The sequence below is a fragment of the Homalodisca vitripennis genome, chromosome 3 (assembly GCF_021130785.1).
Source record: "Homalodisca vitripennis isolate AUS2020 chromosome 3, UT_GWSS_2.1, whole genome shotgun sequence".
In the NCBI taxonomy this organism is placed as follows: domain Eukaryota; kingdom Metazoa; phylum Arthropoda; class Insecta; order Hemiptera; family Cicadellidae; genus Homalodisca; species Homalodisca vitripennis.
The window spans coordinates 75,899,188-75,919,237 of record NC_060209.1 but is presented as its reverse complement, the minus strand read 5'-3'; the positions used below and the strand labels follow the sequence as shown (position 1 = coordinate 75,919,237).

General features: G+C 33.1%; 1 protein-coding gene across 1 annotated transcript in view; it reads right to left on the bottom strand.

Annotated features, from left to right (window-relative positions):
* Positions 1-8,990, bottom strand: part of LOC124357070 (vam6/Vps39-like protein) — a 48,464-nt gene extending 39,474 nt beyond the window's left edge. Inside the window, exons 1-4 of the mRNA XM_046808476.1 lie at positions 8,766-8,990; positions 5,932-6,108; positions 3,663-3,763; positions 389-595 (exon numbers count right to left, since the gene is read on the bottom strand). Of these exons, the coding sequence (XP_046664432.1) occupies positions 389-595; positions 3,663-3,763; positions 5,932-6,108; positions 8,766-8,835 (555 nt within the window). The 5' untranslated portion in view covers positions 8,836-8,990. The remainder of the gene's footprint in view (positions 1-388; positions 596-3,662; positions 3,764-5,931; positions 6,109-8,765) is intronic.
* Positions 8,991-20,050: the final 11,060 nt, after the last annotated feature.

Sequence of the window (20,050 nt, the reverse complement as noted above, 5' to 3'; positions counted from 1 at the left end):
TCATACAAATTCCTTAAGTGCTGAATAAATTCATTTCAAAAAACTTATTTCATTACTTCTGAATATTTCCTTTAATACCTATAGTTAGTTACGTGGTAATGAAATAACATTATTGTACAGATGAACCGAATGAGTATCCAATCTGCTCTGGCTATTGAGTTAACATCTATTACAAGGTTAGCCAATATTAGCCACCCCGCTATGCCCCCAATACATTTCACACCAATGTTGGTTATATGATTGTACAGCCAATTTGTTAACCAACCTCTACATAGACAAAATCAAATTCAATTACATGTAGTTATTGCAAATAATTTAAAATCCTGTCAGTTATGCATTAACTTCTAAATTCAAACATATAAAATTAAAAATTAAATTAACAACTTACATAGACAAGTGAATACTCTCCTTTGAAACCCACACAGATGGTCTCATTGCACCAAACCAAAGCACGAGGAACATCCTTAACTGTGATATCATCCTGCATTAATGGGTGGAAGTCTCCATTCTTCCAGTAGAAAAACAGGAGTCTTCGCTTGACAACAGCACACATCCGAACTAGCACTGATGAGCCACCTGTGAGGGAGGTAGGGTGCTGACAACATAGAACCAACATATAAATAAAACTGTTGTCCTTGAACTATAAAATATACATATAAATTACTTCATCAAATAAAGGTTTAATTTATAAGAGACATGTTTGTAAAGTAAGTACCATTTTGGAATTCCACTTTTGTTGCACTGCAGTCGCCAATCACTATTTATTATGAGGTGATTTATTCTTATATACTAGAATGCAATATTGATTTTAAAGTACACCATTTGATTTGTAATTTGTTGTGAATCAAACATTGTTGTTTATAAACATTTTTAATATTTACTGAATCCATTATAATAAAAATATTTTTGTCACTTGTAGCCTGTATATAATTGTGTCCAGCCATGAAATTTTACTATTTTTGGAGGCCTAAAACCATTGCATTGTTCTAAAACTGAGAACCACTGTGTGTTAGTTAAGTTATTAAGCTATTGCATTTTATTGTGAATTTGTTGCATTGTTCCAATAGGTAGTTCATTAAACTATAGTTTATGAAAAATTTAATAAATTCCATAATATATCATGGAGAGTTAAAAATGCCAAAACAAAAATTCATTAAATCCTTTATAATCAGCCTTATGTATCACATCATTGTTTTATATGATATTTCTCCAGTAATTTTAATCACTAACAATTGTTTAATTTTCCCATAAATGTAATACAAACTCACGTACGGTTACTGTAAGGTAAGTCAGATCAGAAAACTGTATAAAGGTGAGGCAACTGCCACTTGTCGGCGGGTCTAACCGCGGCTGCAGCTTGCAGAATTGTTTATTTACTTTAACTCACTTTGTGAGCCAAACAGCTCATACAGAAAAATGTTTAAAAAAAGAAATATTGTTTTAATTTAATATCTCAAACTTCTACGCTGATGAAACTTGAATGACCAAACAGTAAATAACTTCCTCACAACCTCTACACTTATGCCATGGATCATAACTTTATGTGTCCCTAACACATTGACTGCGGTAAAAATATTTTACCAAATATGAGCATGGCTGAACCAAACTGAACCCTTAAACAAACAATGGCACGCGGTCGCCGGTGACTGCTCCGCACGTGGTGCAATAAAACAAAATTTATTAAATCAATAGATAAAATTGTGTAATGTTAGGACAAAATAATGTGTAATGACAAGTAGTAGATAGGGACACAGTGGTCTCCTTCTCGCTGACATGGTTCCTTAATTTTATCTACAAGTCAAAGGCACAGCCATGGGAACAAGGATGGCTCCCTCTTTTGCCAATTTATTCATGGGATTATTGGAAGAAAAATTCCTAAATTCACAGAACCATCTTCCTTTGGTTTGGTTTTGTTTTATTGATGATGTATTTTTTCTGTGGGATCACGGGGAAGAACTCCTTCAAGAATTTCTACATACATTGAACATGTTTTCAACCCTCATATTAGTTGGAAAGTTTCTCATGAAATTCTTACTTTCTTGGACGTAGATGTTTTTATAGAGTCTGGTTTGTTAAAAACTAAAATACATGTAAAAGACAAAAATACTATGCAGTATTTGAATTACAATAGCTGTCACCCCACTTATGTGAAAAAAAGTATTCCGAAGAGTCTTTCTATTCGTGCGAAAAATCTTTGCAGTAATGAGGGCGATTTTATTAATTATATCAATAAATTAACTTGTGGTTTTACAAAATTAGGATATCCCGATAAAGTTATCAAGAACAATTTGAATCAATCATCAAACAAAAATAATAATCCTTTTCTCCAAAACGATCCGAAATTCATAACAAAATTTTATCGTGGCCTTCACAAAATAAACTCAATTATGAGGACAGCCTTTAACCTACTTCAAAATTCTCAAGAAACTAAAGACTTATTTTCAAAATCTCCAAGAGTTGTATTCAAAAAGCCCACCAACAGATGTTAACAGATGTTGGTCTGTACTGATCCTCTAAAAAAGATAAATAAGGAATCACAAGTCCTTTGGTTGTAAATCTTGCCAAAAACCTCGTTGTGGAACCTGTAAGATCATGTCTACAAGTAAAAATTTCAAAAGTAATGTAACCAATCATGTATATCCTATCAAAGGTATCAACTGTAACACTAAAAACCTTATTTACCAATTTGATTGTAAATTTTGTAAAAAACAGTATGTCGGCCAAACATCAAATCCTTTACGTATACGAGTAACTGGCCATCAATTTGACATTGTCTATAGCGATATAGAAAAACCTTTAGCCAGTCACACTATCAATGCCCATAAACAAAATCATATAGAAAATTGTTACACCATCAAAGGCATAGATCCCTGAAAATTCAAACAAAAGCCTTAATAGATTTAAATTGAAAAAAAAGTGAAACTGCACACCATTTGGTACTTCTGACAAGACATTTAAGGGGTCTTAATTTAAGATACATTTATTTTTCGTCTACTTATTCACACACGTCATGTCATGGACCATCAGCTGCTGATCTACTGTATTTATTTGTAATGTTTGTTTTTCTTGTTTGAGTTCTTACCCACTTTTTATGTCATAATTTATGTAAATATTTATACCATTTATATTTATCTGAAGAAATGTGCTTAGATACACGAAAATTTATAAATGTTTTGAACCAATATACCGTGGTTTATTTGTTGGAAGAGAATAACCTGTTTCTGTAAGTATGTATATGTATATATATATATACTGTATGTATATATATATATATATATATATATATATATATATATATATATATATATATATAACTGATTGAGTCTTAGTTGTAAGGAATTCTGTGCAGTATTTAGAGGAAATAGATATTAGATCCATTTTCCAAAAATGTAAGACTAGGTACCAGTAGCGAACTGGGAATTGGCTTTAGGGAGGGAAGGATGATTCTGATTGAAAAGCACCACTGGGTGATATGAAATAAATCTGAATAAATTTTGATCTGTATTAATTAGATAGTCCTAATTCAAAGTAAAACAATAAATGATGCATTTTTAACTAGATGAATAGTTGTTACACAAATATTTTTCTTCTATCCATCCCCCTCATCCCACACCCGTACTTACACCACTGCTAGGTACAATAAAGTATTGATTGTCACATACCTTAACATCCAATGTGAAGAGTGTAGCTCCCTTGGTTTGCTGGACCGTTGTTATTGTTGGGAAGTTTATTATCGACATATCATGTACACATATTATGTTATCTGCAACAAAGTGTAAAAATTAATAAATGTTAAGCTAAAGAATTAAATTGTGATCTTTAAACAATTGTTTTAATATATTAGTGCCAGACCAAATTTAAAAGTCATTTCCAAGAATTACAGGGATTTTCCACTCAGCACTACTGATGGGTACCAGGCCTATTTCATCTATCTGTTTACTAAAAAAATTTTAAATTACATATATCTTAATATTTGTAATGTAATGTTCAGTCGCTCTACATAGACTGAGGGGAAATTGATCTTACCTTTGTGAAAATGAAGTTTCCTCCAAACTTCAAGACCATATTATTTCATTCTCAATATATCCCCTCCAGTGAAAGACATTGCTTACCCTCAACCATTTTCCATGGATGGACATGCAACATCATCAAACTCAATCTTGTCTAAGTAGAAATAAAGTTTCACATAAAATTTGAAGTCTACAGCTCAATTTATTATTGAGATGTCTCCCTGAGTGATAGGCTTCACTAACCCTCGCCAAATCCCATGGAGGGACCTACCGCATCATTGAACACAGTTTTTTCCTGACTGAAGCTTAATGCAAAAAAGCTTTCACATACTTAAGGGAATCTCCTTTAAGTAAGAATGTAAACCATTACAAAGTTTTAAAATACACTTTCAACTAAACATTTAAAATTCAAGGGTTGAGAAGTAACTTATGTTAAGTTACAAAACAATACCGGTACAAGAGATAGTTTGTTACAAATAAACTAAAGCTACTGAACTCTAACAAGATATTCTTCAACATAATTCTCCCTTACTAAACTTGACATGTAATTAATGATAAAGAATTTTTATTCCATCTTCAAACATATCTGGCTTTAGCCATTTTCTACTTAAGAAACAGTTAAAAATCTAGTTCCCGAACCGGGACTGTACATGTTGATCACGTAACTCATTTTGAATTGTTAAACATCTCTTGTATGTGTAATTCAACATGTGACCTAGCATTGTCACAAACACAATGCCAGATTTGTTTCAATCTCCCTCATAAACACTGGTCACTTTCTTATAAATTACACTATTCTCTCCATATATTGTACAGATCCGTATTAATACCTTCAGTTTTAACATTCTTAGCACAAAGAAAACAGAATAAACAAAGCTAGCGATCTTAGACAATCTAGGGACAAGAGCAGTCAATGACCAGGACCAAAATCTTGCTGATAAGTGGAAATTCATAATCAGATCGCAATTTCAGAGAACACAGAAATTAGTTTTAATAAATTTATGATGAGACAAAAGGAAATAATATATTAAGACATCAAGTATATCAGAGGACATTACAGACCAGGAAGTGGGTACAAAATAACAGGGAATAAAAATGAGGGGTTGATGTGAGCTAAGAGCCAAATGATAAAGAGTCAGACTTGTATCACAAAACTTGAGTTAACGCATTACAAACCCACACTATACAAACTACAGGACTTTACCAAAGTACTTTCTGGATTTTTCTGCTGCCTCAATGTTGGAACTAAGAGATAAGAACATGATACAAGACATTTAACTACTGGGTCCAAGAATCTAAGGAGCAGTAGTCGAGTCCAAGGGTCTATTTAAACATAGATTCATAATCCAAAGGCCCAAATAACAGTATAAGGGTGTGCACATTTAATTTGGAAACTTGAAACTCATTATGTAAAATGTAAGATTTTTGTGATGATGCTAGGGTAGTAACAAGTGACTTTTGGGCAATAGATTAGGGATTTGTAATGGAAACTCAACAACCAAAACTGAGGAATTGCATCTTTAAATCTGGAATCAAGTAACCTTTGTAATTATTTCAATTTTGACGTACTCAAGAAGGTACTTTAACAATAAACATACCTACTCCAGTTTTAATCTGGAGTATAATAATGATTTTCCTTTAGAAATTGTATGTTGATAGTTAAAAAAGGTTTGCATACAGACATAAAAAGATATATTGATAGTGCTCTGTGGTTTTTCACAGACTTCCATCCCAGAGAACTCATATCAGACTACTTATATTGTTTGTGTAGTAATTTAAATGTAAAAAAGGAAGTTTGCTGTCCAATAATATATGTTTTGTTTGATTTATTTTTTTTATAACACTTTTAATACTAAGTAACATATGTAATACTAAATTAGTAAATAATTTATAACAAATTTGATTAGGCAACATACAATACCTGATAATCTGATTAGAATATCATACTCCGGTACAACCGCCAGCTGTTGAATCGGTTTCTTACTGAAATGTTTGCTGTACCGTAGCAAAGTGACTTCATGTTTTGGATCTCCGTATTGAGACGTGACCTTGTACATTAACAAGTGCCCTTGTTTGGTACCGACCAACAAATGATCTCCTACAAATTAACAAAAGAAATAACAATATTGAATAAAGGGTGTTTGTAAAATTGATCTAGGCTATAAGGCTACAAAGTTATTCTAAACCAATTGATATTGTACTCATAAAAGTTCATAAACATTAAGGCTTATTTTTTCATCTACTTGGTATAAAATACTGGAATAGGCTAAAAGATAAAATTTATGTGCCAAAAAGACTAGTACCACAGGAGTGCAAGTTGTTTAATATATAGGCAACTGATGAGTACATGCAAATGTCCAATTAAAGGGTTGATGTCAGTATGTAGCTGGTCTTATTTTCTGTTGTATTATTATAGAACAACTCCATTAATCATGTGATATTTCTTCTAATAATTCAGTTTTGTCTGCTTTCTTCATATTCTAGTTGTTCAGGAAACCTGCATTTTTACCTGCATGTTTACCTAAAAGAGATGGGCCATGGTTTTTCTATTAATTCACTACTACCAAATTTTGGATTTCTATTTGATCACTACCACTTCATATATGTTTAAACATGTTTTCATATGTCTGTAGTCTACATGAAATGAAACTCAGTGTTGCTTATCAATTACAGTAACACATCTCTCATTGCCTTATTAGAGATAAATAAATGATAAAATAACTGACAAAAGTCATCAGTACCAGTTTATGCCTACTGTTTATTACTGACAATATGAACATTAACGCTATAGTGTCATTTTAACAATAAACAATATACAGTATGATTTTAAAATTAAAAGGTATTCTGCATAACCCACAGTTTTGTGTAATCAAACTTGAAATATAGTTCTAGATTTTAGATGCTTAAGATCACAGATACTACTCAAAGTGCAAGTGCTATGAATACAAACTTGTCTTTGGTCCTGACAACTTTTTACCACACACCAAACTAAACTATTAAACAATGTATTTATTATTAGCCTATAGAGTACAATTCCATTAACATATTTAAACACGTTTGTTATAGCCTACTGTCTGGAAAGGAGCATGTACCTCGCCAAAACTGCGGGGAACTGTCCGAACAGTTGTGCTAACTGCATTGCAGTGCTCGGTTTATTATCTATCAAGTGCTGCAATCTTGCAGTAGACCTCTAAAACTTCAAACTTGTTCTGTATGAAGTATAATTACTTTCTATGAGCTATTGTGCAAACAGTCTCAGTGAAATACAAAGTCTAACGAACAGTCGCAGTGAAACACAAAGGCTACTCTAACGGATCTCAATTTCCTATGTAAATGAATGTGTGTTATTTTTATATTAGATTTATGATTGGTATTTTCTATACCAAATCACCTTACGTGATCTAAGCACGAGAAAGTACTGATCAGATATGTCCCTGGTCAGAAGTGAGGACTTCGGTGGCTCCTTCCACCCCGCACTTCTGATGAAAAAAATAAAAACATCCCTCAAGATAGTACCTAATTTCAAGCTCAGATCAAGTAGGCTAGGTACTAGTTGAAAATAATGCAGACACGGGTAAACAGCCAATGCATCTTTATAATTACCTTACTCTGTGTTATTTTGTAAGAAATAAACATGCTAAAGGGCTGTGCAGCTATACCCAATGTGAGGAAATACTGTCTAGACAGGTACTACGTTAAAGCTTAGAGAAAAAAACTGTGTAAAAATCAAGGTCAGTAAAACTTCTGGTTCTTTTTGATAACACAGTTTTCATACCTAGAAATGTAATATGACTATATCTTTTAGAAAAATGCCTTTGCCAAACATGCTGGTAATTGTCGGACAGTCCCATTAACATGTTCACAATAACATGTAGCCCATCGGGTATACGCGATCTTTCACAACTGCCATCATGTACTTGATCGAGTACAAATAGGGATTTTGTAAAGCACGTCGTTTGCCTGATATGGTACTATGCATTTCCTTATTAGCTTTTTATTGTTTACCTGTCCTGGCGGTTTGTTAAATTCAATCCCGCAATTAAATAAATATCTCAGATTATTGTTTAGCCCGTCAGATGCATAATTGTTTTATTTTTAAGGTAAATTAATATTTCAAATGTATCCCCTGGGGTACATGAAAAAAAGCATTGTGCAAAACTGTGAAGGCTACATAAATTTCTTGTTATACTTAGACACTTAACATAAAAAACTATCACGGTTTTTTTGCTGCTATTATTGAAAAATTCAATGAGATATAAAAAAATCCGGAATTGAGCCATCGTTGTGAATGTGTTAATGAACCAAAATAGTGCTACCTCAACTAAAATTGTTATTTTGAATTTTATCGGTTATTGGGTACATTATGGTAGGCCTTTTGTCAAAATTAACATTAGTACTAATCTGAAACAGCAATATTACTAGCCTATTGGTAGGCCTACTCTAACTAATTATTCACAAAGCCAAAACAAGCTGTCTGGTTACAAAACTATCAATGGCCTAAGCCTTGTAGGCCTATCTAGTTTAATTAAGAATATACTAATCCAACTAAGTTAAACTAATTAAGCAAAACAATTTCAGGTCTACAGCTGCAATTACCTATTTAAACCTTTCTTACCACTGTTAAATTTGTAAATCTAAAACATTTGACATAAATACTGGCAAAACTAGTTTTAAATAGCATATCACTATTCATTTTATAGATATTTTGTTTCCTGTAACTCACTACTTACAAAATAAGAAATGGGATTCACCTACCATAAGCAGCTAATGACTCGATATGAACCGTTAATTTTAAAAGTTGTGCATATTCATATGCCTCATGCATGATTAAATTCTGTTTTATACACCAACCGCAATAATTTAAAAGATTTCTATTTCTTACTTAGTTAACTTATTCATTGAACACACGGAAATTCACTATCTATACTGACTGCATTACTCATACAATACTAATTTTTGGTTATGTTATGGTTATGGTTAGTTTTGTTTACACTTGTATTTTTCGTTTCGGTCCAGTGACCAAAAAATATCATGTCAGCTGACCAGAAATAATCCTTCCAGCGGTTTCGTAGTGCTGTTCCAGCTAATCTATAAATTTACTATACTTAATACTTTATAGTATACTACATTAAGACAAATTCAAGCTTTTAAAAAGAGTTTACTATAGAAGGAACACATACTCTCTAAAATACGAGTACAGGACGATTCACGAAGATGTGTAGAAACTGTGGTAGCTCAGTATGTATGTAAAAATAATTAAACATTTTACATAATTTATCAAGTTGTATCTAGATCAGCTACAGGTTGTGACAAAAGTTGATATGTTAAATTATTTAACTGAGTCTAATGTGAAGGCTGAGTGTATTTAACTTAACCCTAAATGCAACACTTAAAAATCATTTAAGGCCGGTGAATCTTCTGATTTCACTTCTTGTTTCTTGAATGCCAGCTTCTAGCCAACTAGTCCACTTGTATGTGAAATTGTTCCAAAAAGTAACAAAACTGCTGTTCTGTCGAGTACTTTTTAGTGAGAGGAGTAAACAGCAGGTTGGTTTCTTAAGCTCTCCCACCAACTTTTCGTTTAAACTCTGCACTATCATTATTCAGTGCCTTAGGAATGAAATACCTAAACTTGAGTCATTGTCTGCCGAATGACCTGGACCTTCGTTGTGTTTGTAAGCACTGGTTACCCACCGACGAGATAATGTACTATAGTCAAATTTCAAAAACGGCTGCCCACTATAGTAGGAGTTCTTCTGGAGGCGGAGTTGCAGTCTATTAAGAGGAGAGATCAGGTTTCACAGCAAGACCCCTGTACTTGAGTAACTATTGCGAGGAGATCCATTGTAAATTTTCAGGTCTTATGGTGACGGAAGTGTCTCTGAAGGTAGTCGCCGTGTATCGATCACCTAACGGTAATGTGTATACGTTCTTTGAACTTCTCGAACAATGTCTTACGTATTTAGTATCTATAGGTATGTCCATTGTTTTTGGCACTGATCACAATATTAACTTAGTTTTTTTATTCTCTATGAAGCCTCAGCTCTAGGCTATTTTGGGTCACTGTGGCTATTATTACTATCATGATTGGACCTCCCCAGGATTTGAACCCGTGATTTCTTAGTTAGAGAGCCGTGACTGTATGCACTAGTCTACGGAGGAGGACTATTAACTTAGTTAAAACCAGTAATGATGCTTTTGAATTTTTTAATATTCTAAGGAGTTTTAACATTTTTTTACTCTATAACTACGCCCACTAGATGGAATGCTTCCCTTTGATTCCTTTTTAACCAATAATGACACATGGAATTATGAGGTTATGAGGTGATCATCTGACTGCTGATCACAAACACATTTTTTATAGTTTAAATGTCTTCTGCCCAATAAGCTCAGCCAGACTACTGTAGAATTTAAATACTTTAATGAAACAAACATGCGGGCTTTTAATAATTCTGTGTTATTCCAAGTGTCTAATTGGTTTGACTTAGTTAAATCTCTCCCAGGCAACGAGGGATTTTTCCAACTTTTTAATAATTATTGACTTACTCTTTTCTGTTAATGTTAAGACAGTACCAAATCGTGGCAAAATTAAACCTAAAGCCAACAACTGCTGTACAGCCTAACTTGGTCAAATTAAAAATCTTATAGTACTACTGATCGGTCTGCGTAAGACAATACCTGATCTTGGGCCTTTACTTAGTAAACTGCTTAAGAAAAAGTACCGATAGAAGCTTAAGTTAGCTAAGTTAACAACTAATGCCGTATAAATTTCAAAGTCATGCTAAACTATATGAAATCTTATTTACAGGAACAATCCTCAAAGTGTTTCTCATAAAATACTTTTGCCTCTGCCAATGGCTTCAACGATTACTTCATTAGTTCAGTTGATTAAATTATTGATAATGTAAATTATGTAAGTAGTTTTTATTACTTGTTGAAAGTTCCTAATGTAGAATCTAGGTTCAGTTGGAAGGTTGTAAATAATCTAGATATAGTTACCGGTAGTGAAGTGAATAGGTTTAAGGCAACCAGTAGTAAAGATGTTTATGGAATAACTCTTATCCTTCTAGAAGGAATGGTATGTGTGTTGGCACCTATCCTGACCTTTTCGTTGATCATATATATTTGGTGTAAGGCATTGTTCCTGATGTGCTAAAATTAGCAAGAATAGTCCCTATATTTAAGAAGGATCCTAAAGTGAGATTGCTAGCCATCGTGCTATATCGCTGATCGCTGTTATTGCCAAAGTTTTTGAACCCACCATGTTATGCGATTACTCTAAGCCGCACAATATTCTTCTACTCGCTGAGAAGTAAGGTTTCAGAAGTTGTAAATCCACATTTCTTACTGTTGAGACTGTTCTGGGAAGGATTCTTAATTGCTTTAAATCAAATCAATCAACCTGTCATGATCTGCGACCTCTCACGGGCATTCAACTGTATATCGCATAATATTCTTCTTTCCAAATTAAGTAAGTATGGTCTTGGGGAAAGTACACTCGCGTGTAATCTCACGCAGCACAATTACAACAAATAGTAATTTTACCAGTACGTATTACACATCTACGTCGACTACCGCAATCAATTTTATCTCCATAAACTCCGTTAAAAATCGCGTACTAAGGGCTAAAAATAAGTCCAATGCCTTTATTTATATAACAAAATATTATACAAGAAGATTGAGAGATCAACTGCAGTTATTAAGAATTGTAAGTTTTAATTTAAATCTTTGGTCTAGGGAATTGACATGTACTAATGTGTATGTTCTTGCTATGAAGAGTAGCCTACAGGCCAAGTTACAAAATGTCGGCCTAGGTTGTAATGTAACGGATATTTCCATGTCAAATATGCACTAGTAGACTACACAAGTAAGAAGATTACAAATAAAGCAGCCATAGTCTTGGGCTTTAACAAATATATAATTTATAGTCAAGTGATTGTAATGGATTTTCTTGATCTTATCAGAATGTTATGGTGGTTTGATGGGGAGGGTGGTGAAGGAAGTCCAGAAGCCGTGTACCCTTAGAAAAATAACTTATTTTGTTACTAAATTCGATTCTTATCAGTTCGTAAAACGGATCTTAATAATAAATATATCCCTTTCGGATTATTCGGAAGTAACGTAGTGTTCACATGTTTATATTTTGTAATGTGTACTAGACAAATAAGATAATACCATTACGAGTACGAGTTTACCATGTTAATATACACATTGAAATATTTAGAAACATTACAAGACAGAATAAACATATAATAAGCATATATAAATGTGTGTGTGTGTGTGTGTGTGTGTGTGTGTGTGTGTGTGTGTGTGTTTCAAATTATGGACCTCATTTAATACAATCTTGACGATGAAGAAAACCTGATGGTCTGTGGGGTTTGAGCCTACTTCTCTCAATTTCCGGTTAAAATCTCTTTCACTTGAGCTACGAGACATTCGAAATTTCACTGTAAAATATTTCTTTTTCAGAATTTTAAAGCCAAATTACAAAATTACTTGATGGGGGTGGTGGGAGAAGGCACTTTACTGACGTACGGTAGACAATTATATTTGAATTCCATATACATATGACACCTTGTGCTCTCAGCCCGCGGCTCTACGCTGAGGCCTAATATACCTAGAGGTAAATTTGGGGGGGGGGTGAGTTTGCTTGATGCTGCCTAATAACTGTCATTATACATCTTTACAGAAAATACCCTCTGTTCATCAAGTATTCATTGTTCTTAGAATAAACAGGGTATATAACAATGAAAAGAACGGCTAAAACATTATAAAAACATTGTGTGCCCTTGTTCACCTGTGACTCATTCTACTAATATTAAATATACTGTTATTATTATATTGAAAATGTAAAATGCTAATAGTAGTATACTTGAGATAGCAGTAACCAGTCCTCTTTTGTAGAGTGCAGCTCATGCATGGCCTAGGTAAGTGCGTGAAACATATCACACAATCTTAAGATAAGACAAACTAACCCAAACTACATTTAAATACTGTCTCTTTAACACTTAGTTTGTTTATATTAACATTCTGGTAGTTGTAGTGTTTTCAGTTATTTCTGCAATGTTGTATACAAATCAAAGCTCAATACGACAGCTATCTGGAAAACCTTTTTCTCGTGACTTAAATAGACGTAAAAACAAACATCATTTGAAATAATATGAGAATTTAAAAATGCTTTTTTGTTTTGTTCTACCATGTATAATAACTATTACTTTTCGACACTTTGATCGGTTAAGAGGTATTGGAAAAGTACGAGAATAAAAGTTGTTTATAAGCACTTCACATTTGTCGGCAAACTTATAATTTTTTTAACATATGGGTTACATTTTTGAACAAATGATTGTGTCTTCTAATGTTTTATTATCTAAGACTAGTTAACGAATGCATTCAAGGAATGTGTATAATATATAGTATCTATAAAAAGTTTAGTCTTGGTTATAATATTACGGCAGTTATCGTCTTCAGAGGCTCGCATTTTATTGCATAAGCCTTTGCACACACACACACACACACACACACACACACACACACACACACACACACACACACACACACACACACACACACACACACACACACACACACACACACACACATATATATATATATATATATATATACATAATCTTTAGTATACGAGTAATTGTGTTTTTTTTTTGTTCTAGAGGCAATGAATCGGAGAGAATTTAAAAAGTAACCTGAACATTTCCACCACTCATTTGATTACAATATGCACATTTCAATGAAATCTACCTAAATGATGACTATTATTTGTAATGAAATATGTAGTTGTGAAGTTATATCATTTATTATGATAATAAAATAATTTTTTTATTCATACAGGCATAAAAGTGTTCATACTTCATACATTATAAAAGGGTTTAAGATTTGTTTAGTTTGAATTAGAGTAGCCTTCAATATTGAATACTGATATCAATTTACGGCGCACACAAGATACCTATAACCTAAAATGCCCGTTAGCAGTCTTCTAATTTTACCAGTAAATGTTACCTGACTCCTATATCTATGGATATGTGACTCTGATTAAACCAATCACCGTAATATTAAAGCTCGATTAAAAATATGAAACGTCTGTAACTGAGTTTTTTTAATTCTTTGTCACATGTCCTTATCATTAGACTATTTAATATTTACAAAAATAATGTTTTAGAAGGACTCTTTATTGTGACAAATACTTGTGATTATTTAATATTATAAGACTTGACATGCACTAAGCTGAAGATCAGTAGCTGTAAAGTGGTCTTATAGAGATTAAATGAATAGCGATCGTGAATATTTTGAAGGCAACTGAATAATTTTATCAACTTATGATAATTATAACTACGAACAAAAAATCGTTTTTATCCAAACAAACCATTAGGCGAATTAATTAATTTGAAAAGCATGACGAGGTATTTGTGAAGATTGCTTTTTTGACTATTAGTAAATAGAATTTCAATGTTTAGCCTTATATTATTTGAGTGATCTGGTTTCAAAACCAGATAGATCACTTTTTAAATTTTTAAGGTTATGATATTTTCTGCTCTTTGCCATTAAGATCTACATGATTAAAGACTAAAACATTTAACACCTGGCATACTTAATTCATTTCAATAGTGAAAAAGCAGTGGTAGGTTACAAACACAGATATATATATATATATATATATATATATATATATATATATATATATATATATATATATATATATATGAGTAGATATGAATATGAGGTTCCTAGCGCACTTTTGGAGCCGACCGAAAATCAATGGAAAATCTTGTTTAAGGTACCGAACACGAATTGACATGCAAAATTACGTTAAGTAGAACATAAAACACAACATTCACGTTCATGTTACGTTCGTGTTATCAAATTTTACGTTCAGAACGTAACATAAAACGCAAAAATCACGTTAATGTTATGTTCGTGTTGTCAAATTTTACGTTCAGAACGTAACATGAACGTGAATGTTGTGTTTTATGTTCTACTTAACGTAATTTTGCATGTCAATTCGTGTTCGGTACCTTAAACAAGATTTTCCATTGATTTTCGGTCGGCTCCAAAAGTGCGCTAGGAACCTCATATTCATATCTACTTATATGTATATATATATACATATAGATAATGTCAGAATTGGTTTAGCCGTTCACAAGATTAATGCGTAGCAACATATTTTATTTATATTTTTCAGAAGATTGAGTCCACAAATAGAGCGAGAGATACATTCTAAAATGCCATCTTGTTAACTGGTATATCTAGGTAACGCTATTTTCAGATTAAAAACTTCAGCCACTGTGTTAAATCCAGTCGCTGTAATAGTCTAGGATCCGAGTGCCGAAAATTAAAGTTTAATAAGATTCTTATAACCTTATAAAGACCTGTGACTTTTAATACGTCTTTCACGTAGTCTGACACATATATCAAATACTTCTGTGTCTGACGGATGGTTTTAAATGTTTCAAGTTAAAAAAAAATTAAAACTGATAGAAAAAATTACATTATTAACTCTTTCGATGCTCTCTCACAACCTCCACCAAACTAACATGGCTGATGATCGATTTGTTTCTTAGTGTAAATTCCTCCATTGATTTCACGAAAATCATGCTGTGATCTTACAGAACGTAGATTGGTTTTCAGCTCCTGGATTATAATCAAGTCACGTGGTTGTTTGGAAGGGGATGGTTCCTTAGTGTATTAGTTCCAAACGTTCCTGGCCTTAACCGGACAGGGTAGTTTGTTGTCAAGGAACTCTCAAAATGTTTTCCATTCTAGAAAAAAAGAGTATGTATAGCTACCGCAAAACACATGCAGACTGTAGTGCTAAACATTGTAAAATTTTGCATTTATATAATGTTACATAAGATGCCTTATAGTGATAACGAGAAGTCGTTTCGTTATTTAACTTTACAGTTCACTAGCCTTTTAAGTTTTAGTAGATGTAGTTCCAAAACTACAAAACCAGACATCTTGGCAACGGCTTTCCGATTTCAGGCTCATTCTTTTGCGTTTAATAGCTTCATATCTTAAAATCCTGGAATATCTCATATCATTGAAACGTGAGCCACTCTTCCTTTAATATTTAAACAATGAAACGGAAATGGTCTACAACTTTAACGTATCAACCCAGTGTACGTGATAATTATTGTAATCTTAGAGTTCACAAAACTAAAAGCTATCAAATTTACATCATGGTTTATTTCATCTCATATTTTCTCGTTATATAAATGATTTCTCTGCTACTTCAAGACTCCGATGTTCCTCGTCGAATGAATTACTTAAATTTTAATAGTAAAAATAATATATCTGCTTTAATACACTTCTTTTTTAAACATGGGCTGTAATTAGCACTTTTAATAGCTAATACCCATATTACGAACCATTAAATAGTACAACAGCATAAATTAAATAAAACCCGTTTACAAAACACCTTGTCAATTTTCCCATTTGGAAAATTGTTGCAAATTAAATTGTGTAATAATATACAGTATATTTTTGCTCAAATGATGAACAGCTCCCTTATAATCCATAAATATTGAAATATAAACTAAAAACTCCTGTATATAATCACGAAACCATTGCGTCTTTAAAATTTTATTTTCGCTGAATGGCTTCTGCTTAGTTTTAAAACGAAATACGGGTTATTTCAGCATTGATTGACCACTATTATTTACTGTGAAACAATTATGACGGATTTTATAAAAGGCTTTGGAAAATATATTTCTAGACTTTTCTTCTGATGGTCTGCGATGTGGAGGACTGTCACCCTTTTCTTGCGCATTTTAGATTAGAGAAGAAAATGAAGCAAAATGATAGAAATGTCGAAGGACGCTACAGAAAGCAACGAGTGTTTAAAAGGATATGTGGGTCCTTAATAATACGAGGCCGTAGCCTCTTATTATCAGAAGTATAGGGTGTCCATCAAAGTCAAACGACCGCGCTCGCACCTCTTGCTAGTCTTATATACACCAATATCCATACATTCCGGTCATACATTCATACATACAGATATATATATATTCCAAAAAAATATTTGTGTGTGTGTGTGTGTGTGTGTGTGTGTGTGTGTGTGTGTGTGTGTGTGTGTGTGTGTGTGTGTGTGTGTGTGGTGAGCAACATTACACCGAAAATTTCGTATATGCCGTCCTCCAAATGGCAACTTTGTTGACTTTGAGTATTTTACCCCAAAATCGGTACAGTTTTCTTGTGACAAGAGGAACGTATGCTCTAAGTTTCAAGTGTATAGGCCCTTTCCGTCAAGCTCTTTCTATACGATAATTTCAGAAAACGACTCGGTTTTAAGAAGGGCATGCCATTAATAATAAAACTTCAACACAAATGCTAAGTTAAACAATGAAGATATTCAACAACGTATTTTCATTAATATTACTATTACGTAAAAGCAGTTTTGTTTATTGAAATTACAAACCGTGAATAATTCAACATCTATTTTTAAATGACGGCCATTCAAAAGGCATTACTTCATATCAGTGCTTAATTTCTAAAATTTTAGGTGTGGGAACTCTTAAAGCGGGAAGCTCAGACCGGTGGGTATGGAATACACCCCAGGAAGGAGGGGGGCCCTCACCCAGGAAAACTTTTGAAAATTATAACTGTAAACCTTTGTTTTTAGGCCACCCAGACATAATAATACATTCATTTTTATAAAATACCAAGTGATATTTTAATGCTGTTTATTTTCTTTAAGGTGCTTGATTAGGATGTAAGAAAATAAAAACATGAATTTAAATTATTGAGTTTACTCTCTACTCTACTCTACTCCATTAACACCTTGTTGCCTACTTTAAATTTCCCAGAAAATTTCTGGGAATTTTTACTATAATTTTTACTATAATTTAAAATATTTGGTTTGATTTCATTGACCATTTTGTTTGAATCAATGAAGCTCGCCAATATTAATTTTTTAATGAATGGTAAAATAAAAACAAATTGAGCCTTATTCACAGTTTTATTTATACACATTACAGTAGTAATAATAATACATATTAATATGTAAATGGATGTTAGTTAATATAACAGCTTTTTTACAAGTTTGCATATTTTACAAAAAAATTGCATACCTTATGGGTACAAAACAATATTAATACATTCAAAATAAACCAACTTCTTGGAAAGGAAAAGGAAACGTTTAATTACACACAAAATAAATGACACACAGAGTGGAGTAACACGGTTTCATTTTTTTAAATTTAGTGTAGTTTTAAAAAGTTAAGGTTGATTATTTTATTTGCTTATTAGTTATTATAACAAATATGTACGGATTTGTAGTATAATATTGTAAGGCAATGCCAAGACTGTTGGTAAACTTAGTTTTAGTTGTTTGTTAATATTTTAAAGTGAAAACTACAAAAGAAACAAAACAACAATACACAATACTAACTGTAAGTACAAAAAAGAAGTCAGAAACTTGAGTTCAGAACACAACTATAAGTTAGGCATAAGCTAGTTATTTTAATGAAAACTTAATGTTCTGAAATTCTAAAAGATATTTAAAAAACAGATTTAGGAAAAAAGTTCCCACAATGCAATGCTGTCTTCATGGTAAGTTTTCTGCCCTCGTTGTTTTGACTTGGTGTCAAGTGCAGAATGGTGTCCCTTCGCCAGCCAGGTTTTGACGTGTCGCTCGGGATTGTATCTAGCCACAGGAGGTCCTAGGAGCCTGATCCGCAATAAATCGCAACAGTGCTAATGTAGAGTGAAGATCTAAGAGGAGACATAATTAGATTCATTGCAGAAAACCCACGTTCACATTCAGCACTAGACACTGCAATACTATTTATGATGGAAATCAGTTTCTTAAACGACGGCGGTTGCTCTAGAATAGTAGGTTTCTCTCCACTTAACATAGGCTTCAGTCCCTGCTTGAAGTGTCTGAAGTCTCTAATTATATCCTGAGAGCTGCTAATCTTAAATCTATCGCAGATTCGCTGGATCTCACATTCTCCGTAGGTGATGGATAAGTCTTTTGGCCAATACATGGGGTGGATCACTTTGATGTCATTCATGATTTTGGTGTAGTGTTCAGCCGCATTTGAAGATGATGATAGCAACCTTGAAGTCAAGTTGTTAGCGAGGCTCCGATAGAACTGTTTTTCTGGAATACTGGGTATCTTGGATCTTACACAAAGTTTAACATCTTGAAACATCAAATCGTCAATAGCAATTTTAGCTTCCACTGAACGTCTACCCATGTTTTCAACTCGGTTTTCAAACACTTTGATTAACGGTGTTACATCACTGTGGGCTTGGATAAGGTTGAGGCTTGATTTTTGAAGCTGTAAGGACAAATCCGATAACTCTTCTAGAGCATCGAACATCAATGCCAGGTTGTGTACAAAAGTTGTAGAAGATAATGTACTACAAAACCCTTTGTAAGTTGAACGTTGCTTCGAGTCCCTTTGTTTGTCTTTAGATGCTTCAATGAAATGATTGTACAAAGCTTTAAAATCTGTCCAAACTGCTTTCACCGCCATTAAGCTGGAGGCTACCCAACGAGTATCTAAAACACGGCCGATTTTCAACATTTGCTCCTCTAGTCCTTTAGCAACTTCTGCCAACTCCCTGCTGTTTTTCGGTGAACAACTAAACATGTTTCTAATTTTATCCATGAATATCTTAAAATGATTGATTCCAGCTACTTCTTCTATGGAATCGTGCACGGCAAGCTCTAAACGATGGTTCAAACAATGCCAAATGAACAAGTTGGGGAACGTTTCAGTAAGCTGTATAGCAAGGCCAGATTTCTTGCCTAGTAGCACTGAAGCACCATCACAAGTTAGAGCAATCATATGGTCTTTCATGAATTCAAAGCTTAGACCTAATGCTTGTAACTGATTTAAAAGTTCTTGTAATATACCAGCTGATGTTGTGCTATTTAGCTCAAAAAGTGTTAAGAACACTGTCATAGGGTTTTGCATTCCCTTTAGAACAGTTCTGATATAAACCACCAAAGCATTTTTGTTTGAAACTGAAGTGGCTTCATCCAAAAGCAGGGAAAATTTAGAGTCTGACTTGATTAG